This window comes from Syngnathus floridae, chromosome 12, assembly GCF_059516105.1.
Source record: "Syngnathus floridae isolate MCC-2025c chromosome 12, RoL_Sflo_1.0, whole genome shotgun sequence".
Lineage (NCBI taxonomy): Eukaryota > Metazoa > Chordata > Actinopteri > Syngnathiformes > Syngnathidae > Syngnathus > Syngnathus floridae.
In genome coordinates this window covers 1982912-2004197 of record NC_142424.1, presented here as the reverse complement: position 1 = coordinate 2004197, position 21286 = coordinate 1982912, and the positions used below count along the sequence as shown (strand labels likewise).

The window sequence follows — 21286 nt, the reverse complement described above, 5'->3', positions numbered from 1 at the left end:
TTCTGCTCTCAAGTCAAAGCAAAAAACTCACGAGAGACTACAAGTGCGTCACTTTTTATTAATTTTATTCAATGAGTAAATAAAGGAAATTGGGGAACGCTCCTAATTGTGCTTACGGCACCGCCCATCGTGACGTCATCGTGCTAAAGTCCAATCGGAGTTGACAGGTTGGAATAAGGGCGCACTAAAGTTGCGCACACACGCACACAAATCAAGTGAAACGAGAGCAGCAGGGTGTTTGGAAACTTGTTTGGAAAGTTGCGCACACGCTTAAAGTGAAGAGCCGTGAGGACATTGAGTATCCAAGCTGTGGGAAAGTTACGACGCTGATGGAGAGTCCAGCCGCGTGGAGATGCGGCGTGTTGGTCCTCGTCCTTGGGCTGTGCGTATGCGACAACCACATCCAGAACCGGCCCGTGTGCTGGAAGGCCATCTTGCAGTGCCACAGCGAACCGGTGTGCCTCTATGCCTATGAGAAATACACCCACGTGTGCGCATCGGTGCTGAGCGGAGAGCGCCGAACGTGTCCCAGTCATTGCGTGACGTCCCTGATTCAGCTCAACCTGACGCACGGCGGACCGGATCTGCTGGACTGCGACTGTGCCCTGGAACCACTGTGCGCCAGGGCCAAGCGGGCCATCGAGCCGTGCTTGCCACGCACGCGACTGGGCTGCACGCACGCACGGCGTCGCTGCAAGGAGGAGCCGGCGTGCAGAGCTGTCACCCAGGACTACCTGTTCCACTGTACGAGGCTGTTTAGTGGAGACCAGCAGTGCTCGTCGGAGTGCCGCGCGGTTATAACACGCATGCGCGACGTGCCAAACGCGAGGGCGTTGCAGACGTGCGTGTGTGACGGCGAGGAAAGGAAGTTGTGCGAGTACGTTCAAGTCCGCATGAAAACGTTTTGCAAAGAGGGGGAAGAGGACGGCGGCGGATATTTTTGAGATTTTTTTTTTTTAGAAATCAATGAAAAATTTAAAAACAGCACAACACTGTAAGGGCGCGACACACGTTTATTTACACACATTAGCTACCATATATATGTTCTGTACTAAATATTAAAAGTGAAAGAAGGAAATCAGCTGGAAAATAAAAAAAGATGCAGCAATTTTATGCAAACGGGAAGCCATTGACGACCACTAGGTGGCACTGTATTCTTCAGCAGTACTCTTCACTGCTGCTGTCTCCTCTGCAGCGAGCATCGAGCAGCCCGATTGTGTTGCAGCTTCGCGTCCTGGTTCGTTTACCCCCGCTGCAATCGGACCAGTCGGACCAACAGGCCCAGTTGCCTTCTTGAGAGACCTCGGGACGTTCACCTGCACAAAAAATGAACGTTGTTTCCCAAAAAATATTGATTTGTCATTTTAGTTTTGATTATTTGAAATAAATTTTCAGAACATATTTGTTTTCTAAATGGAGTAGTTACCTGTGTGCTTGGCTTTCTCGCCTTTGAAATTCTGGCAAGCCATTCCCTCAAAGAGGTGCGGGCACAAACATATGCACTTGCCATCCAGCAGCGCGACAGTGCCGCCATTGAGGCACGGCTTACACTTGCACACGCTGTACTCGGCCACGTAGTCGGCCGTGGCCCGCTTCAAGTTGGCGATCCTTACGTTGGCGTCGGCCATGTCCAAAGGAACCAGCGTATAAATGGGCTGCGGCTAACGGAAGCAAAAACTAATGAAAGGTCTGGACTCCATGACGTCATTCTGGCTCTGGGCAACTACCTCGCTGTTGAGAAGCGCAGGGGCGTCGGCGATGGTGCGAGCCCACGCCTGGTACGTAGCGATGTCCATCAGCCCGTCCTTGTTTAGTTTGGCCCTCATGGCCACGGCACTTTCCAAGGTGCCTCCTTTCACCGATGTCATCACCTTATCCACGACCGCCTTGCCAGCATGCTCTCCTGCAGATAAAAATGAGCGGTTTTGCTAGTTTTCGTTAGCATGGGAAAGCAAAGGTCAAAAGGTCAAACCTTGGGCTTTCGTGGATACGTCATCACACTTGTCGTCTTTGTGGTGAGCTTTTCCATCACTAACTGACTCTCCGGTAAAGTCCAACGAGATACCCAATTTGACGCATTCTTGAACTTTTCTCTCCGTCAGGTCTGGAAGTAGAAAAATGTTAAGGAGTTGACGCAACCGCCGCTGTGCTCTGATTGGCGTACTTTTGGCCTTGATGGCGTCCTGGTTGAGAACATAGATGAGTTCATATTCTCCGCCAGACTTCCCGTTTTGGGTGTAGTGCGTTCCGTAGTCTTCCAGGAAGGCGAAGTAGATGCCCTTGTCATACTGTAAAGGCAAAGACCGAACATGCGCCAGGAACTCGTCGGCCATCTGGAGAGCGCGGGAACGAAGCCTGTAAGTGCTCATCTGGACCCTTCCCTTGACTCTCATGAAGCTCTTGTTCTGAACAGAAAGAAGTGTATTTTAATCACAAATCTTTTCTAACAATGTGACTAAAAAAAAAAAAATTACCCGGATGTTGGAGTACTCGGACATTTCCTTGATCATAGTTTTCTTCTCATACTGATAATCTACACTAGCACTGCCAGGCGAACTCGACATGGATTCCTCGCTCGGGTTGAACTTGAAGGAAAGTCCAGCGTCCACCTTTCTGTTCGTCTCCCTGAGGAGATCCTTGAGCAGGCTGTGCGTGCTCTCGTAGATTTCCCTGGAGACCGTTTCCTCGGCTAGCGTCTGGAGAATCGAAGGGATTGATCACCACGTGGTGCCAACGTGTCATCTTTGTGACTCACCTGATAATTAAGCACCCCGACATTCCACGGGAGTCGGTCGAACTTTCCCGTGTACGGATTCTTGACCCGTTCGCATCGTCCGTTGAAGTAATCATTGTTGAAGGGGTTCATACGAGGGTCCGAGCCCAAAATGTTGATTCTGGCGTGAGGGAAAAGGAGGACATGTTCAAACTGGAAACTGCTGAGTCGTGACTTATCATTCGTTTTTGATCCACATGGTACCCGTATCCTGCCGTCCTGCCTTGCTCGTTGTTTTCTAGCACGGCGGAGTGACACGGGCGCCCCGTGGGGTCGTCGCAGTCTTCATCAGATCCGTCTTCGCAGTCGTAGTCGCCGTTGCACATGAGTCTCTTATGGATGCAAGAACCTGCCAGAAGTTTTGTCATTGATGACAATTTTGTCCAGATCATCAGAATAATAAAAAGAGTCGTGTACCTGACTCGCATTGGAACTCCTCGTCGGTGCATAGCGGACGTGGAGGTTGTTGACAGGTAGCGTCGCTCACGCAGGACTCTCGCTCGCCAATGGAACCCTGGCAGGACTCGCCGCCGAATTGTCCGAACACGGTGGCGCTCCGAGAACGCCTCTGACCATCAGATCCGTTCACATTGGGGTTAACCACACCTCGCTTGCAACACATATCTGAATTTTGGACTCACTCTGGTTAACGTGCACGGATCACAAACGCCCCACTCGGACCAGCGACTCCACACGCAGTCCACGGCGGGCGGATCAGGAAGTTCCACTCCCCTAAAAAAGACACCATTAGCGATGGAATTAGCTCGGACCAGTGTTCCCACTGGAGGAAGTGGAGAATTACGTTGTTTGGTTATCGCCTCAGATCTGCTCTTGCGAAATGTGTTTATGGTCAGATGATTTTCTTAAGCAAGGGCAGAAAGCAAAAAAATGCCAGCTAGCATACATAGGCTAGCTCCTGTTAGCCATTTTGTCTACCCTCATTTAAAGCATCAGATCAGGTCAATTGAATTTATTTTCTGAGGTTGGCAACCTTTACTTAATTATCCATTGTAGAAAATTTCAGAATGTTCATATGGATTATAAAAAAATGATACATACATTCCTTTCTCGGCCAGCATGAGAAAGAGACCTAGCACGACGGCAAACGTGATCCTCATCTTGAATTTACAGGTGAAGAACAACTTGAATGAACGCAAAGCTGTGGGCCAAACGGACTTTTAAGCCGTCACTCTGTCAATGATTATCGTATTGCAAAAGCACATTTTCTCTCAATTTAGACTTGGCGATATTGATCGGCTGTTGGGAATCTCCCAAAGCCCCCAGATGATGTTTGTTTAAAGTCAGAATGTTTTGTTCTGATCAGCCGTTTTCTGCTGATGTACAATCATGTTTTTTTTTTATAGTTGCCCCAACTGAGGGTCTTTTCTATAGGGAAAAAGTGGAAAGGGAACACCACGGTCACCAATATATGCTGATGTGACGGCTTTTTACAAGCTTTTGCAGTTTCCTCCAAGCAGGAAGCTGGAGGCTAGGACAAGGTGCTTGGCCAATGTTTCTCCTGACTAGAAAGACTTCCTGTTTTTCGGGCCATGGGGGAGGAGGAGATGTAATGTCATCGGATGTCCAACGCAATTCAGCTGTCGGGATTTTATTAGAATTAATCAGAAAAAATATCCAGACTGAATTGGTACTAAAGTCAGGCGCTAACCCAGAAGTGTTTGCTAGCTGCTATACGCGCATCATCGTTAGCATCAGTTATTCTACTTCTTACTTCTCTTTACACATAAAAAAAAGTTACATAATATTATTGCTAATATCAGCGTCATGTTTGTGATTCATTTTTCCATTGAAAAGTGACTATTGTTGTGATTTGAGCTGGTTGTGTAAGACTTGCTTGGAAAAACAACACATCACAGTGAACGTCACTTCTTCTGAGTACTTTTTATTTTTATAATGGAGGGAAAAGCATCCCACTCACATCTTGCGCGTGATTTCTCTTTTACCAATGTACTCTGGTACTCTAAGCCACAAAATATTTTGTTTATTTTTGCTAGAATTTTGTTCAGGCACATGCAAAGGCCTAAAATCCCCCAACCTCCTTGATTTGTTTGTTCCTTTCGATATTTTGACTAAAACGAATATTCTGGAGACAAACAGTCAAAATGCAAGTCACGAATGTCCAGTGAGTTTCTGTTGTATATAAAAAAAAACAAAAAAAAAAACAAGAGAAAACAGCTTCTGTCAGCAGAAGACAGGATGCGACAAGACCAGGAAGGACGTCCTTCCTCCGTCTTTTTCTAAGTCTCATCAAAACCATTGGAAAGATCCAATCATTGCAAATATTCAACATTCCTAACAACTGCATGATCGTGATGACTTGGCTCTGTTGGGAGTCTTGCTTTTTGTCAAAGCCTGACTTTTTGTGCACACGTCCAGTCTGACATGTGACGGCGTTGCGATATGACTACTCATGCACAGTTTAGAGAAGTGAAAGTCGATGTGGGACTGGAACAAAGGGTCGCGCTGACGTTTTGCGTCAGAAAAATGTGGCAATCGCCCTCCTCGCCGTGTTTGTTTTAAACTGGGAAGTCCTCGAAACTAGGCCACCGTGGTGCACCTCCATTGACGGGAATCAGCAAATATGGCGTCAATGCTATAATACATCCCGTGCAAAAGAGAAGATGGCGGTGACGCGACTTCATCCGTACATTTGGAAACGTCTTCACGACTTTTTTTTTTTCCAATTCATCCGGGCTCCAGAAAAGCATTTTTTCTTTCCAACGTCATGAAAGGACACCATTAAGAACTCAAATGCCTTTCAAACTTTTGGATGGAAATGATGACAGTTTTTTAAAACATAAAGAAATATACAAATGAAGATTTTATGAAAGGCTGCAGCAAAAAAAGGCACTTTTTAATCTATCTAAATTGAAAAGGCAGGTGCTTGAGCACCAATTAGGGTCTTTGTGTGCCTGTCAACACATTTCTGTATTTGACATTCATCCCGATTAAAAGAAAATAATTTTTTTTTTCCCCTTCAAATGAAATTATTTTCCTATTTGAGTCAAATTGGTTTTAACAGTAGCCTACTCTCCTGCAGTGGCTTCTTTTAGCAACAGAGGACGCTGTTTCCTTTAATGCAAACGTAAGAAAAACACACGCACTGAAAAATACTCAATGTCTCACAATGACACACGAATATAATAGGATGCATTTAAAAAAAAAAAAGCAAATAAAAATGTCTTGGTGTCCAATTTATTAGCGAGTCCTGCCCGCTGTTGCTGCAGGCAGGGACCGCCCACTTCCCCCCCAGAAGCGACGTTAGCTTGCAGGCAGGCAGGCAAGCAGGCAGGAAAGGCTTCAAGAGTGACAAGTTTGCGGCATATCGAGAGTGCGCGGCGCTCCTGTGCTTCACTTTCACGGGAAAAAACAACGGACCGGTAACCTCCCACCGACCTCCACTTCTTAAGCGGAGCTCCCCTTTCCCCCGAAAATCACGGTGAGTCCACGACCATTTTCCTACTTTTTTTTTTTTAGTGCGTGCGCGCTTCCCAACTTTCCATCCATGAATGTTTGACGTAACCAAACTGTTTCTCCCACATGTTATGGCTTTTTTCAAAACTTTCTGGGCTTTTTGTTCCACAAGAAACTATAAATCACGGGGGAGTTGGGGGGGGGGGGGGTATTCTGCTGACTGTCCAGCCTGCAAGGAGTCTAAAAATGACTTTTCAAGCCCACGCAGCTTCTCCTCCTCCTTCTCCTTCTCATTGTGCACGAGAGGCCCATGTTGGCATGCATGGCCTGTGTTCGTGTTCGTGTGTTTGCGCCCTGGCTGTGTTACACCACATCTCATTCACTAGCACGCTGACTCACTGGCTGATTTCCTCCAGATGTGCACCGCTTCACGGTTCTTGACGGCCCTAGGATTGTGACATTCCCCCCCCCTCGCCCCCCTTTCTCCACTTTCCTTCCAGGCTTTGCTGCTTGCATATTTTGCTGACGTTTGTGGCAGTGACTTAAAAAAAAAAAAAAAAGCTCCAGCAAGGTGTCCAATTTACACTAATGCAGAGAAATTGTGTTCTCAAACTTTTTAAAGTGTACCATAGATTCCACGGGATATATTTTTTTTAAATAATAAATGCTGTTAATTGGTGGCAATATCACAATGTCCATTCACATAAGTGTTAATCATTCCAGGTGCTTGCATGCTTCTCAACAAAAGAAAGACACAAACTTCCAATAAACTTTCCGGCCTTATCTCCTTTTAATTAGATTTTTCTAACTATCCGTTGGCTCAACTCTTGACCCATCAGCAGATGCTTTGCTGATCATCACAAGATCTTTTACACTACCGGCGTAAGATTAACTCGACCCGATTGCTCGACCTTTGCTCGTATCCGACCTTTGTTCAATTCCTCGCAGCCTTGCTAGCTGTTAGCGCTGGAATAACACTGAGCATGTCTGGAGTGTGTGGGTTGTTTCGTGTCATTAAAAAGAAGTCACCTGGTGTTATTCAGCATGTTTTGCCGCCTTGGAGGTCAAAATGCTTTTATGGGTTCTGTCAAAGTTGTAAATGTTTATTGCTGGCTCGTCAAAATTGTCCAGTAGCCAAGTGGTAAATAAACTTGGAACAAATGTTTGACCTCACTGTAGGGCTTCAAGTTTTGCTGACTCTCTCCTCACACCAACTTAGTTGTTTGGAAAAATAAACCTAATCAAGCTTCGATAAGTAGATTTTGTGTGACCTTTTATAATGGAATGATCCGATTCATTGTTGAAGGTAACCACGCGAAGCATGCGTGGATGCTAAAAGCGTTCCCGCCCAACGCTGAGCTGCCTTCCGCCAGAGCCACCGACCGACGTCCCGTCCTCTAGTGAGACTCGCACAACCTCCCGCACTATGTCGACTATGGTGGAGTCCAACGTGCCGGTCGCCGCCGCCGACCCGATTGCGACGTCGCCACCCGCCATCTCGACCTCCAGCTCCCCTCCTGCCTCACCTGCGACGGCGGGATCCAAGGTGCCGTTCAGGAAAGACAAGAAGAAAGGTGAGATGTGGTAGAACTGGAAAGCTAACCAAAAAAATGGTGTATTTAAACACAAAAACGCTCATCTAATTTTCTCTGGTGAGTTTTTGTTAGCTTAATGCTAACACCAAATATGCTATAAAATAAAAGTAAAAATAAAAAAGCTGAACTTGACCAAGTCACAAATTCTGCCTAGCAACAAATGGTAGTGCAGGTTTGGTTACATGTTTCCAAAAACAAACCATTTTTCCTCATTCAGTTCCGGACAAAACAGACGAGTACCTGCTGGCCAGGTTTCGAGGGGACGGAGTGAGGTACAAAGCCAAACTGATCGGAATTGACGATGTACCCGAAGCCCGAGGAGACAAAATGTGCCAGGACTCCATGATGAAGCTAAAGGTGAACATTTCGGACATTTAGATTACTGAACGCCAAAAACTCACAAGTGTTTCTTCCAGGGAATGGCAGTCGCCGCTCGCTCACAAGGGAAACACAAACAGCGGATTTGGGTCACTATATCCATGTCTGGCATCAAAATCATTGATGAGAAATCAGGAGTAAGTTCTATTTTCTTTCTCAGTCACTATTGTTGCTACTCTTAATTTCTGATTTTATTCTGTTCCTCTAACGAGCATATTTTTCGACCTCAGGTGATTGAGCATGAGCACGCGGTCAACAAGATTTCCTTCATCGCCAGGGACGTGACGGACAACCGGGCCTTTGGCTACGTGTGCGGAGCTGAGGGCCAGCATCAGTTCTTCGCCATCAAGACGGCACAGCAGGTTCTGGAGCACGTGCTAATGTTATTTTTTTATTTTTTCCATCACCTTGTGTCTGTTCCTGACGTGCTGTTTGTTGCCTGGCAGGCGGAGCCGCTTGTCTTGGACCTGAAGGATCTCTTCCAAGTCATCTTCAATGCGAGGAAGAAAGAGGCTGAGGCCTCCCAGAAGGTAAAGGCAACACTGCCCTCTTGTGGTCATTTGGTGACGTACACTGTCAAGGTTTTTTTTCATTCTATTGTTTTTTTTTTTTTACTTACAGGGAGAAAATGGCAATACAGTTGTTGAGGTGAGTTTATGGTAACATTTTAAATAGAATTTGAATTCACTTCTATTAAAAATTTCAAAAAAATTGTTTTTAGAATGGAAGTAATGCTGTGCAGGTAAAAAACACTCAAGTAAGTCAACTAAGCGGTGATCAATATTATTCTATTTTGCATTTATTTATTAATGTGATAACTGAGCCTGTTACATTTGTGACTAACAGCCAGTGGACTTGTTCGGGGACATGTCGACCCCCCCGGACATCCAGGCCCCGAACGTAAGTTTGCGTCGCTCCCTTCGCCTTGATCACCATCTCGCTAAAACCTACAAGCCACTTTTAACGTTTCCAGTAATACTCACAAAGCTGTTACAAAATTACCTATGTGTAAACTCGATTCTAAAAAGAATATTTTCTTTTATAGTAGTTATCAAATTTGAAAAAAAAATCCTTTTTAGAATTGAGTTGATTTTTGTCTTTTGTGATTTTGTGTTACTGACCCCCGTGTTGATCTGATCTCTGCATCTCCCTCTCATGTGAACCAGGACTCTAATGATATTCTCTTGCTGGACTTGTCCTCTGAAGTCGACAGCAATCAGAATTGCATAAAGGGAAAGCTTTTAACTTCCTGTGCCGCCGACCACAGGGCGCCGCCCCAGACAGAGAATCCCTTCTGCTCGCCGTTCGGCTACTTTCCAACCCCGGACAGCGACCCTTTCAGAGACGATCCTCTGTCCAAAACGCCCCGTCCCGACAACGGCCCCGTCGTCTGTGCTAGGACGGCCGTTAGCGACCCTTTGAACGGGAACTCTGAACATCTCGGCCAGCAGATGTTGGGCTTAACCAGTAAGAACATGATCCTCGCTCTCAGTAATGGCCAGTGGCCACTAGGGGGCAAAATAACACACGGCGGCATGATGGACGGCAGCGAGTCGGGATCGGGCCAAAACCCCTTTTTTGATTCGAACGGGGCGAGCCACCAAGAGATTGCGGAGATTGCGAGCAAGGACTCTGTGGTTCTAAACCCGCCTCCGCAGAGCTCGAAGGCCGGACGAGGTCGGAGGAGTCAGAAGGTGACCGGACCTTGCCGTTTGACGGCTTTGGCTGCATGTGTGATGCCTGAAGGTGGCTGCATGCAGGTGGCACTCGCTCTCCACTGGACGTGTAAAAAGAGGGGGGTGTCTCTGAACGCATGCACTCGTGGTCACGAGCTTCCTTTGAGCCAATCATAAATGTGCCTTTGTAATGCTGTAACCTCCTTTCCTTGTTTTTGCTAATGCTCACGCTTCCGCCGATAAAGCGCCGCCGGTAAGTTGCGATGCATGCTGGTAAGAAAGCGTCACGATGTATTTGAAATTGTCGACTCTGGGCGCACTCACAGCAGAGGAAGGATTTTTTGTTTCTCATCTCCAATACGACTAGCTGTGTTGATGCACCCTGGGTCTGAGAACATTTCATTTGGTGTTTAAAAATGGTCTTCTCATCATGCCCCCTCATCAGTCTGCTGCAAGTGACTTGTTCGGAGCCGATCTGTTTGCTGCTCCTGAAGGCTCGTCAGCTGGCGGCGACCTGTTCAATAACACGTCGGGCAACTCGGCGCAGTCCTCCATCGCGGCTTTGGGTAGGATGGCGGGATGATAGAAGAGCGTTAAGAGGGTGCTTGGTTTGTAAAGTTTTTTTTTTACTTCAGGAGATCTTCAGTTAGGTCCACCAGCCAACACCGGCATTACCACTGCGGGCATGTGGGCAACCTCCACCGTACCCCCCTCCATGTACGCAGCCCCTACGTCCGCCTACCCGCAGCCGTCTGCTTTTGGTGGTCTTCCCATACCCCCCAACGCCTGGGGCCAGCAGGTGCCTCCTCAGTTCGGCGCCCCACATCTCGGCTGGGGCCAGCCTGCGCCGCCGGCCGGGGTTTGGGTCCACCCGGCCGCCACCAACCCCTTCCAGCCCAGCCCTTTCTGCGGCCTGGGTGACCAGCAAGGTCCGTCCCGCCCGCCTCCCCGGCCGCCTGTGAAAGAAGCCCCACCTAAACCGGAGAAAAACGCCTTCACCGCTTTGGACCCCCTTGGCGACAAAGAGAAGAAGATGGGCAAAGAGATGTTCAAGGACTTCCAGCTCGCCAAGCCGCCCGCCATCCCCGCTCGGAAAGGCGAGCAGGCTCCGGCTTCCGAATCGGGGGGTTTCGACCAGTACTTCTCCAATAAAGTGGGCTTGGCTCAAGACGTCGCTGACAACGATGACTTTGACATCAATGCAATGTCGGCGGCACTCTACAGTAAGGCGACGCCGGACACCAACACTTTCCACGTTTTTCCATCCTTACATGTTCTCCTTTCCCCGCACAGACGCACCAGCTCCGAGCGTTAACACCCCGGGCCTCCTCGATGCCGCTTTCTCTTCAAACAGCTCAGCACCGGCACAAGGTCACAGTCTGAACAAGTTCGATGAAGCATTTGGAGCTCCCGACACGACTCCATTTGGGAGCCCACCTGTTCCAATGGTGCATATTTTGTCATTGCAACTTTGCTCAGGATGACCTTTAATATTTTTCTCCTATTCATTCATAATGTGTTTTTTAATAGCAGACTGCACCTGTTGCTCAGAACTCCACGAATGCCTTTGGAGATCCCTTTGGAGATCCTATTGGAAATCCCTTCGCTTGACCTTCCAATCGTTGTAAGTCATCAATTTGTTCATTGAATTGGAATTGCATTTCTAATTTTTTTTTTGGTCATGTTTTCCCAGCTCAAATGGACATTCCATGAAGTAACATCATCTCTGGGACAAATCGCTGCAAGACAATCAAACAACAATGGCCTCCGTCCAGCCTTCTACAGCGCTGTCTCTATTTGCTCTGTCTGATTCGTCATTCCCCTATTTTTTAGAGCATTGATCCAACTCGTGTTACGTCATGATCTGCTGAAAAGAGAAATGGCAAAAAAAAAAAGAAACTTTATGAGAAATGTCCAAAGACATCCACTGTATTGAAAAAAAAAGAAATAAAATTATGAAGCAGCACTGACTGATTTGTATCTTGCTGGAAATGATCCAAGATGGATCAATATTAATTTATTATACTTAAAAAAAACTAATGTTTAATCGACCGACATCTGCGACTACATTTCCCATAATGCACCCAGCGGGCGAGGAAATATTACGTCATTGCCAACATGGCGGATTAGCTTCTGGTGTTCTGTCGGGATCCTTTCCCTCGTCGATTAATGGCTATTTATCCCTCACTGACGAAACTATAGTCGGCAGGTAAGTGTTCAGAAAACCGTCGAATATCAACGATAAAATAATTTTTGGTTTTGCGTAACATAAAGACGGAACACGATAGAAAGGCTCACACCACAGTCGTTATCATGTTTGTTGGAGTTTTATCTTTCCCTTCTCCATACGTATTTCCAGTTTAATCTATATTTTGATTTAAGTTGTCAACGTTTTCTTAACTCGAACCAACAGTGGGGTGTTTATGCTCTTTTAAAAGCTCTCACGGGCTAGCTGTATATCCGAGAACTGCTGACCGACAATGTCAATATTGCACCAAAACACGTAAAACAGTGGTGAAATATTACTTTAAAAAGTGTATATAGTCTTATTGGACAAAGAATGAATAAATGTCAGTTTTACAAATGCCATTTGAGTGCGAGTGGTGCAATGTTATTGTGAAGACAAACTATTTTCTATTTTGTCACAGACAGTAATGAGTCATCATGCTTGGGAGGGGAAAAGGCTATTTTGGCCGACATTTTAATTTAGTTGTAGACTGTATTCAGTTTTGTTTCCATTTCAATTGTTTTTCACGTCTTGAAAAGTCATTCAATTCGATGACATTCCAGTGTGATCCAGCTGATTGATGCATCTTGTGAACCGTGCAGGTCCCGATGTTTCGCCGCTCGAGGTTTAGTGTTCGTCCCAATGTGGGCGGGGTCGGGAGGACGGCGGCTTCGTCGCAAGAAGCCGCACCGTCAAGTCAGGAGGCCAAAGAGGCTCCGAAAGATGTCGAGGAGAGCGTGGCGGCCTCCACGGTGACTGACAGCAAACCCATTGATGCGCCTGAAGCTAAAGCGACCACCGTGAGGTGAGTTGGTTATTTAGTTAATTAGTTATGGTTTCAGGCACAATTGGTTAATGTAGATATCTTTGCGTCCTGATTAGTGATGGAAACGATCCAAGTGGGGATGGCACCAGCTCCTCAGCGGCTGTCCAGAGGAGGAAACGCTTCTCTGTCAAGCCCAGAGTGGCCCCGGGTCGCCTCGCTGCAATCACTCGAACGCCAAAGTCCCCGGCCAAGGTGGACTCTAAAAGTCCCCCGAAAGATTCAGACCTTGAGCCTCAAATTGAAACTCAAGTGGGACAGTCCGGGGCTCAGTCACCGACGCCGCCTGAGCCCGAACCCGAGCCTGAGCCTGAACCAATCGTCGCCTCTTCTGGCGATTCAGAACAAGCAGCTGCAATCTCTGCTGACCACTCTCCAAAAGGAACAAAAAAAACAGACAAGGCTTTGGTGCCAGCAGACGATGAGGTCATCAAAGTTCCTCCCAGGCCGCCGGATAAAGAAGCGACGGCAGTGTCGGAAAAAGCCAAGACTCTCCTGTCGACTAAGAGCGAGAAGTCGTTGATTCCCCGATTCTCCCTGAGTCGACTTTTGAACGACCCGTCGGACATTCAAAGGATGGAAAAAGCTCTCAAACTCCGCAAAATGATCAGACAGGAGATGCGGAAAGAAAAGGTTTGTTTTAGGAATTCTTGTTTCTAATTGGTTACACAAAAAAAAATCATATTTGGACCAATTATGTGAAATGATGTCACGTTGCAGCGTGTTCAGAAAGCAAAGAGGAAGAATAACAATGAATGCACTTTGGATCCCTCCAAAATGACCATGAGGGATCTCATCCGCTACCTGCCATCGTCCAACCCTATGTCGTGAGTGCACCTTGCTCGTTTAAGCTCGTTCATTTTCTTTTTTTGTGACCCGCAACTGCCGTATCACAGGTACAGTTTAGAGGACGACCCTCAGGACAAGAGTACGGTTTCCCCAAGGAAAGAGAAGTGAGTTCACATTCGAGTCCGCCCCGAGTCTACACTCAAGGCTGGGCAAGTTTGAACCGGCTTTTCTACTTTGACGCTAACCCCAGATCGACAGAAAGAGTGCAGAAATTGAACCCGGAAGTTGTCCCGGAGACGAGAAGACCGGCAGAGGAGGAAGAGGCAGCAGCAGAGGAGGAGGAAGAAGAAGATGATGCGATGATGGTGCCGCGGGTCAAAGTGGCTGAAGACGGCACTCTGATCCTGGATGAGGAGAGGTAGGTGCACCGATGCTAAAAAAAAAAAAAAAAACCCAGAGGCATTCACTGTAAAATAAATTGCGAGTGCTTGTGTGTCCCAGCTTGACAGTGGAGGTCAAGCGAACCAAAGGACCGAACCCGGCGGAGGGGCGTGACCCCATTTTCGAGCGTGGCTCCACCACCACCTACTCCAGTTTCAGGCCGTCCGCCTACTGCAAGCCTTGGACCAGTGAAGGTTGTAGCAGCAACAATTTGTAGCCAAGCAAAAGTTGCGTGCATCTTCTTGATTGCTTTTTCCATGTCTCCTAATTCTCGCAGAGACAGACATGTTCTTCCTAGCGATCAGCATGGTGGGAACCGACTTCTCCATGATCGGCCAGCTTTTTCACAACAGAACTCGGACGGAAATACGGGTCTGTCAAGAAGAGCGTTGCTGTGTTTGTTTATGTGGTCATCATTTTTTTATATATGTGTGCGTGTTTAAACTTGCAGAACAAATTCAAAAAAGAGGAGCGACAGAACTCGTGGAGAATCGACAAAGCTTTCCGTGAGTATCCCATCAATATCGATGCCGGATATTTTAAGATGACTCGATGTTGCCGTTTGTCCTCCAGGAGAGCGACGCAAGCTGGACATCGAGTATTTCACGAAGCTGCTGGAGAAGATTCTAGAAGTCCAAGCCAACAGGAAGAAGCTCAAGTCGCTGGTGAGGAAGAACTCACAGAGGAGCGCAAAGGTTGCAAAGAGTGAGTGCACACACTGCTCTGAGAGAACAATGGCTCTTCCTAGAGCCTCGTTGGGGACCTTCTCTGCCAGTCTTTCTTGCTCTTAGTTATGATGCTCCACAACAGGCAAAGAGTTTCTGGACGATCTCCTCGACAGCGAGGAGGAGGAAGACGAGGAGATTGATGACCTCTTGAGCTCGGAGGCAGAGGACGGAGAGAAAGAGAACGACGAGGATGGAAAAGTCCTCGCCTCCAAGGCCGGGAGGAAACGCAAACGGAAGACTGCCGAGGACGTCTCGGAGCTAAAGAGCAAAAGCAAAGCGGGTGAAAAGAACAACGGAGAAGGTTTGTCAGAGCAGAACCATCTTGTTGAACTGTACGTTTTGTTGTATTGCTTGATTGCTTTCGTCTCCTCAGACGATGCCTGCACACCTGAAGATGCACATGCAGCCCTTCCTGAGGATCAACCCGATTCACAAGTGTAAGGAAACTTGTTTACAAATATGAAATGTTCTTCTGAATCTAACATCGCCATTCGACCAGGTGTGAAATTACGGACAAATCGGCCGAGAGCACCACGATTAAACCCGCCAAACTCTCACGAGGCAGCGCGGCCAAACCACTCCTGCCCCTCGGCCGAAAGTGGAGTAAGAAGCTCCCGCCCGGTCCGACCGCCTCAAAGGCAGATGACGATGAGTCGGCGATAAAGGACAGCGGTGTGGCGGACGAAGCCTCGAAAGAGCAGGTGATGAAACCAGAGCTGTCTTGAGTATGTTTCCAGCCAGCTTCACCTTTCTGAAGTTGCTAACTTTTTTTTTTTTTAGATGAACAAAGAGACACCACCTGAAGGAGTCGATGAGAAGGAGAATGGTGATGATGATGATGATGATGGCGGTGTTTCCTCTGGTGATGAAGATTACACCGCGAAACCTGCAAAACCTACTCGGTACATGCTCAACTTGATAACTCCACAAGGAGCATTTCTAAGAGAAGGTACCACTGTCTTGCAGGTACGGGAGAGTCCCCAAGGCTCCCAGCCTCTTAAATTACCCCGTCAAAGAAGAAGGGTCCGCCTCGAAACCTGAGCGAAAGCGCACCCCCAAGAGGTCCAGATCAACAACGGCACCCTCCACCGCCCCGTCGTCCAAAAAGTCCAAACTTATTACCCTGCGAGCGTCCCAGTCTGAATCCAGCGAGGATGAAGACGAGCAGCGCCAGCAGAGAGATGAAGAAGAAGCCTTTGTGCCCGCCTGCCTTCGCTCCCCCTTGGTTGTCGTTCCGCAGGTGGACGAGACAATGGAGGAGGTGCCAAACTTTTTTTTTGGTCACAAATCAGTTTCATCACAACATCATTTGTCTTTGCATGCTTTCCATAATTCACCCCCCCCCCTCCCTCCCTTCCTCCCGTCCCATATAGCTTGATATCTTGGGCAACATGTCTGATGTGTTGGACATTTCCCAAGAGGGACTCTACCCCAATTCCCTCTGTGAGGGGGACAAAAGTGAGACAGGGCCACCTGAACCCTGCGTGCATCAGTTGGACCTCCTGGTTGTAAGTGTCTCCTGCTTAGAATGTAGTTCCACAAATGTAAAAAGAAAAAAGAGAGAGCCATCGTGTATTTTATTTGTTTCAACGATTCCATCATCCATCCATTTTTTATTCCAGTGGATTTCAGTCTGACAAAACCTAATAAAAGTCTCGCTTGTCTTTTAGGACGTTATTGACTTAATGTCTCCCGAACACGCCCAAGGTATGTTGAGGCTCTTTTGGAGTGTTCCAAACGCTAATGTTGAAATTAAACGTTACGTTTTTTTCCCCTCAGTGTCCGAGGTGGAGAGCTACAACGAAGCTGCTCAGACCTTGCTGGCCATCGGCAACGTGTCTCACCCTTCTCAGTCGGAGACGCCGCCTGACCAGACAACAAGTACGCAATGTTAATCCTACTTCAAGCACGCCGGCGTTACGATCAAATCGTGTCTTCGTTGCAGAGACCGAATCGGAGAACGTGAATGAGACCGACAAACTCCTGGAGGAAGAGATTGCGGAATTCATCGAGGAAAACAGTTCCAGCCAAATTCCATTTTCATTAACAGACGACGGAGTCAGTCAGACGACGGAGACTCCCACCTCAGAGCCCACAGAACCTTCACCTCAGATTCCAAATGCTGAAAGTGTGCAGGATTACTCGGCTGCAGTCGAAGAACCAAAACCCAAAGAGTCAACCACACCTTTGCTCCAAGAAAGTGGAGATTGTGACCCTGCCAGTCAAGAAGTACTTAAATCTCAGAAAGCGACCAGGAGTCGGTTCTCAAAGGTCAAACCAAAACCAAACCTTTCACAAATAACCAGAAGTACACGGCCTAAACCTCAGACTGCGAAAGAAACTCCCCCGTCGCCAGATCTGGAATCCACTTTGAAATCAACAGCTGAAGTCGAACCACGGCCAGCATCTTTACAGACACCAGAATTGCCTTCCAGTGAGACCATGGTCAATGTATCAAGTGACGCAAAGTCCGCAGAAGCTCTTGAAAGAGGTCCGAATTCTGAAGCAGCTCTTGAAGTCAAAGCCGAAGCCTCAAAGACACCTTTGCTCCAAGAAGGTGGACCAGTTGACCCTGCCATGCGGGAAGAATCAAAAAGTCAGAAACCAGAGGAACTGACTCCCAGTGAGAAGGAAACATCCGGATTTACTACAAAAGAGACAAAATCCAAAGATTCTGACACAGTTGAAAGTGGTCGGAGTAATGACCAGGAGGCATCTAAAGCTGCCGTCGCCCAACCCCAGGCCGAAGAGTTAAAGAAATCTTTGGACCAAAACGACAGCACCATGCAAGAGTTACCCGAAAGTCAGAACCCGAGCAAAGTTTTTTCCAGAAGAAGTCGATTCGCAAAGGTCAAACCAAACCTGCAGATATCGAGAAGCTTGCCGTCTAAATCTCAAAGCACAAAAGAACCAAGCACATTGTCGGATCTCGAAGCCACTCGCAAAGTAACAGCTGAAGTAAAAGCACCGCCCACTTGTTCCTCCACGCAAGAACCAGGCCAAGGTGTCAATTCTCCACCCAAAGTCCAACCCAACTCGACGTCCGCCGCTCGGTCAAAGGATGGACTGGATGAAGCCTCCAATGTAACCTCAGACTGTCAAACTGTGGAAATGTCCACGTTGTCCATTATTGAAGATCAGATTGGTGAATCTCCAGCTGTGGGCGAGGAAACGGCAAACATCTTTCCTCACCAGGACACGGTGACGGCGACTTCTTTAAATTCCACACCTGACAGCCTCCCGTTAAACATCACAAAGCCAGATTCAGGCAAGGAGAGTTCTGGAACCTCTGAAGCAAATCCAGTGAGCGGAGAAGCTCAAGCCCCCAAATGGTGAGCAGAATGTTTTTAAAATATAACCATCATTTGTCGCCTTCAAAAGTTACTAACATGAGTTTGCTATCTGAAAAATTCCCTTTTGTCCTGAAAGCACCGACGAGACTTTGTTGCCCAAAACTGCCCCAATGAGACGAAGTAGGCTCGTTAAACCCAAGCCCAACGTTGGGCGTGGCGCTCGCCAGTCCCGACAAGCGGCGGTCAAAACAGGAGCAGGTTTGACACCTTCCATCGAGAAAACTTGCTCATAGAGTTTTAGAATTTTTAATTCTCCTTCTTGCCCAGACGCGGCTCCTGGTCCTCGAGGGCAAGCGACTGTCTTGTCGACGCCACTAGAGGGCGCTGACAATCAAGTTCAGGCTGCCTCCTCTACATCAGAGAGTTTGACACCAGCCCAGGTAGCAACTTTATTTCAATCTATTTGACCTTTTTAACAAATGTCAGACTTTCTGTTTGAATTTGGAATCTGAAGTGTTTGTTTCTGTCTCACCCAACGTCCACAGGATGATTCGGCGTCAAGCACCGGAGCAAACCAAACTTCTGCAAGTCTTACAGTATTCCCAGACGGTAAGTCAAGTAACTAAGTATTGCTGGAGCTCCAAAAAATATGATTTTACAAAATGAAAGCCTGGAAAATTTGCGCTTATTGTCGTATTGTGCCAGGCTTGGTCACGCCAAGAACTCGCTTTTGTTCGTATTTTCATTGAGACTGAAGAATAATGGCGTGCGGAATGAATGTCATTGTTATTGCACCGCTTGGGTCTCAAACGAGTTCTGTCACCTCAGCGCTGCCACCGCCGTCAGACACGGACGAGCCCTTCTTCATACTATCCCTGACGGAAGTCCCGCTGGATGAGTCTCCTCATCAGCCCCCCCGGGCGGAACCATCCACGCAGCACAGGTCAGAGCTGTCCAAAATGGCCGACGTGTGATACCTTGCGTGGATTATGATGGTGCTTCTTCGTCTTCGCAGCCATGCTGAGGAGAGTGCGGTTGCAGGGCCGAGCTGTTCCCCACCTAGCGTCCTTTGTGAGGAGATGGCTGTCGCCACGGTAACAGTGTAGCGCTGACATTGCAGGATTTTTGGGCAGGCATTTCTAAGACCACCTATTTGGATTCAAGTCCATTTTCTGCTCTTCTATTTTCCCAGAGTGAAGTCACAGAACATCCAGGACCACTTGCAGGAAGTGAAGACACGACCACCTCAGCTGTTTCAAGTTCTCCGCAAAGGTGATGGAAGTTCAAGACTAACAAGACCGCAATTAAGCAATAGCACACAGATTGTTCACGTTCAACTTTCCCATAGGGGACCCAAAGGCTTCCTCTCCTTCCTGACGAGGACAAGCAGCGCTGCCCGGTCCGAGTCACGTCGAGGCAGAGTGGCTTCGCGTCGACCGAACGTTAGTAAAAGTATGCCCAGAAAGCGGGCGACGGCGCCAACATCGGCGGCGTCCCAACCGGAGACGACACAAAGCACAGCGGAGCCCGAGTCATTAACAATGGCATCGCAAGCACCAGCGAGTCCCTCTCTGGCTTCAACCGAGGTAAGCAGTGCTCAAGAGCGCCATCTGCAGGCTCGTGAAAAACCTTAGCGGCATTTATTCCCCCTGTTTTTGCGCTTTACCTTTATTTAACCCAACGGAGAACAGATTCTTAATTTTATACAAAACTTTTTGCGCGTGTGTTGTAGGTTTCGTCGTGTCGTCACGACGACGGCGAGGCAGTCCAAGAGGACCCCACCGACGTGTCCCAGTACTTCCTAAGCGACATTTTCACCGAAGTGAACGAAACGTGACACGCACTCATTTACATTTCGTTTCCAATATGCACTTCTCAAAAAAGTTTCAGGACGGTCCTAAAATGCACTCCAACTTCTCTTGACTTGTTATGGTTCCATTTCGGTCCATTTGAGCCCAATGTCGAGAACTTTTTGTTGGTCTTGCATTCTCAATGTGCAGCATTTTCTTTTTTTTTTTTAATTTTTTTATTGACGTGGGACAGCAGACTGTGGAATAATGTGAAGCAACAGCAACCTCCTCTTCTGTGCCTTTTTTTTTTTCTTTTCAACACAATACACATAAAACCACCTTTCATTGAGCTAAACAAAACTTGAGCTAATTGAATGCAGATAAAGTTTTTTTTGTTTTTCCTTTCCTGTAACGCCTGACTAAATAGTTCCTTTACGGTCCAAACAAAAACCAAAACAGGTCTACTAATGTTTGCCATACCCAGTTTCGACTTTTCAAAACAAACTAATTATACTGCTACTGCTAATTGGTGGCGCCAAACATGACCACATAATTTCCTTTGAGCTACTTTTCACGATGTTGACCAGCAGGGCTTAGTAAGATTGTTCAAATCTATTTACGGCCTTACGACTGTAGGAAATCTTAGATCATCACAGCGATGTGGCAGGAAAATGTTATCGCAGGTTGTCAGATTGCCCGGTAGTGCCTAAAACAAGCATGCAAAATCTGATCATGTAAATAAATAGGCTTGCGCAACACCTAAAAAAAGTGGTTGTTCCTTATATACCTTGTTCCTTGTATGTATAAAGGAAAAGTGAAACTATGACATCTATTTTGTAACAAAAACAAACAATCCAGTTCTCCACCTATGCCCGGAAACAAATCATTTCTCATAAATTTCCCCTAAAGCTTAAAATATTCAGTAAAATCTGTCTGGAACATTCCATTGAGTTTCAGCAAAACATATTTGGAATATTTGATCCTGAGTCTGATATGGCAGATGTTTTTTTTTTTTTTTTATAAAGCTAATCTGGTTTGCAATCATAGCCAGCATCGAAACAAACACAAAACTCACCCATGCTATAATTTGGTACTGGAAAATGACGTAATGTTTACATATTTTTACAAATGACTTGTGTAGTATGTTTTTAAAAAAAAAAAAAAAGTATGGCTTGTTTAAATAGGAGGACAAACGGCCTTTTACTCACGCAAGGTGCCAACATTTCTCGCATTGTCGTTACCAAGGGAGAAACTTCAGACAAGACGTAATTACATATTGGCATCAGCGACCTGTCGGTTCTGTTTCCCAAGATTGGTCTCTTTGTGGAAACACACGGT

General features: G+C 47.1%; 4 protein-coding genes across 5 annotated transcripts; 3 read left to right on the top strand and 1 right to left on the bottom strand.

Annotated features, from left to right (window-relative positions):
• The first annotated feature begins 70 nt into the window (after nt 1–70).
• On the top strand, nt 71–1414 carry LOC148389434 (growth arrest-specific protein 1-like). Its single transcript, XM_088391028.1, has one exon. The coding sequence runs from the start codon at nt 330–332 to the stop codon at nt 942–944; it is 615 nt and encodes a 204-aa protein (XP_088247154.1). The 5' UTR covers nt 71–329; the 3' UTR covers nt 945–1414.
• On the bottom strand, nt 996–3980 carry c9 (complement C9). The gene is made up of 11 exons (XM_088391016.1): nt 3833–3980; nt 3415–3505; nt 3191–3341; nt 2978–3122; nt 2756–2894; nt 2475–2696; nt 2165–2405; nt 1973–2104; nt 1728–1903; nt 1427–1661; nt 996–1316 (listed from the first exon to the last, which is right to left on the bottom strand). Exons 1-11 carry the CDS (start codon nt 3889–3891, stop codon nt 1159–1161), a joined length of 1749 nt encoding a protein of 582 aa, XP_088247142.1. The 5' UTR covers nt 3892–3980; the 3' UTR covers nt 996–1158.
• A 2023-nt stretch (nt 3981–6003) lies between these two features.
• Nucleotides 6004–11827, top strand: LOC148389432 (disabled homolog 2-like). Of its 2 annotated transcripts, none has more exons than XM_088392548.1 (15): nt 6004–6233; nt 7515–7782; nt 8021–8160; nt 8220–8318; nt 8412–8543; nt 8628–8711; nt 8803–8829; nt 8903–8938; nt 9028–9081; nt 9348–9875; nt 10303–10423; nt 10493–11080; nt 11151–11305; nt 11391–11481; nt 11551–11827. In XM_088392548.1, the coding sequence occupies exons 2-14, from the start codon at nt 7635–7637 to the stop codon at nt 11466–11468; spliced, it is 2190 nt and encodes a 729-aa protein (XP_088248674.1). In that variant the 5' UTR covers nt 6004–6233; nt 7515–7634; the 3' UTR covers nt 11469–11481; nt 11551–11827. The 2 variants fall into 2 exon arrangements, with proteins under 2 accessions (XP_088248674.1, XP_088248673.1); XM_088392547.1 differs by having other exon boundaries at nt 11388–11481.
• A 125-nt stretch (nt 11828–11952) lies between these two features.
• On the top strand, nt 11953–20771 carry LOC148389431 (uncharacterized). Its single transcript, XM_088392551.1, has 27 exons — nt 11953–12066; nt 12687–12889; nt 12967–13540; nt 13628–13734; nt 13804–13860; nt 13947–14114; nt 14198–14331; nt 14415–14509; nt 14589–14643; nt 14711–14842; nt 14948–15166; nt 15239–15302; nt 15365–15566; nt 15646–15767; nt 15832–16126; nt 16239–16373; nt 16536–16572; nt 16645–16746; nt 16811–18197; nt 18295–18416; nt 18486–18598; nt 18704–18767; nt 18987–19101; nt 19174–19252; nt 19351–19430; nt 19507–19744; nt 19891–20771. Exons 2-27 carry the CDS (start codon nt 12693–12695, stop codon nt 19993–19995), a joined length of 4998 nt encoding a protein of 1665 aa, XP_088248677.1. The 5' UTR covers nt 11953–12066; nt 12687–12692; the 3' UTR covers nt 19996–20771.
• Nucleotides 20772–21286: the final 515 nt, after the last annotated feature.

Bases quoted from the DNA above. Each gene is read 5' to 3' on its own strand.
- LOC148389431 (XM_088392551.1), top strand. From the start codon at position 12,693: ATGTTTCGCCGCTCGAGGTTTAGTGTTCGTCCCAATGTGGGCGGGGTC. The intron at 15,567-15,645 runs GTGATGAAACCA...TTTTTTTTTTAG, and splicing joins ACGAAGCCTCGAAAGAGCAG to ATGAACAAAGAGACACCACC. The intron at 18,417-18,485 runs GTTTGACACCTT...CTTCTTGCCCAG, and splicing joins GGCGGTCAAAACAGGAGCAG to ACGCGGCTCCTGGTCCTCGA.
- c9 (XM_088391016.1), bottom strand. From the start codon at position 3,891: ATGAGGATCACGTTTGCCGTCGTGCTAGGTCTCTTTCTCATGCTGGCC. The intron at 2,895-2,977 runs GTACCATGTGGA...CCCTCACGCCAG, and splicing joins GGCAGGACGGCAGGATACGG to AATCAACATTTTGGGCTCGG. The intron at 1,904-1,972 runs GTTTGACCTTTT...TTTTATCTGCAG, and splicing joins CGTATCCACGAAAGCCCAAG to GAGAGCATGCTGGCAAGGCG.
- LOC148389432 (XM_088392547.1), top strand. From the start codon at position 7,635: ATGTCGACTATGGTGGAGTCCAACGTGCCGGTCGCCGCCGCCGACCCG. The intron at 7,783-8,020 runs GTGAGATGTGGT...TTCCTCATTCAG, and splicing joins CAGGAAAGACAAGAAGAAAG to TTCCGGACAAAACAGACGAG. The intron at 8,161-8,219 runs GTGAACATTTCG...TGTTTCTTCCAG, and splicing joins ACTCCATGATGAAGCTAAAG to GGAATGGCAGTCGCCGCTCG.
- LOC148389434 (XM_088391028.1), top strand. From the start codon at position 330: ATGGAGAGTCCAGCCGCGTGGAGATGCGGCGTGTTGGTCCTCGTCCTT.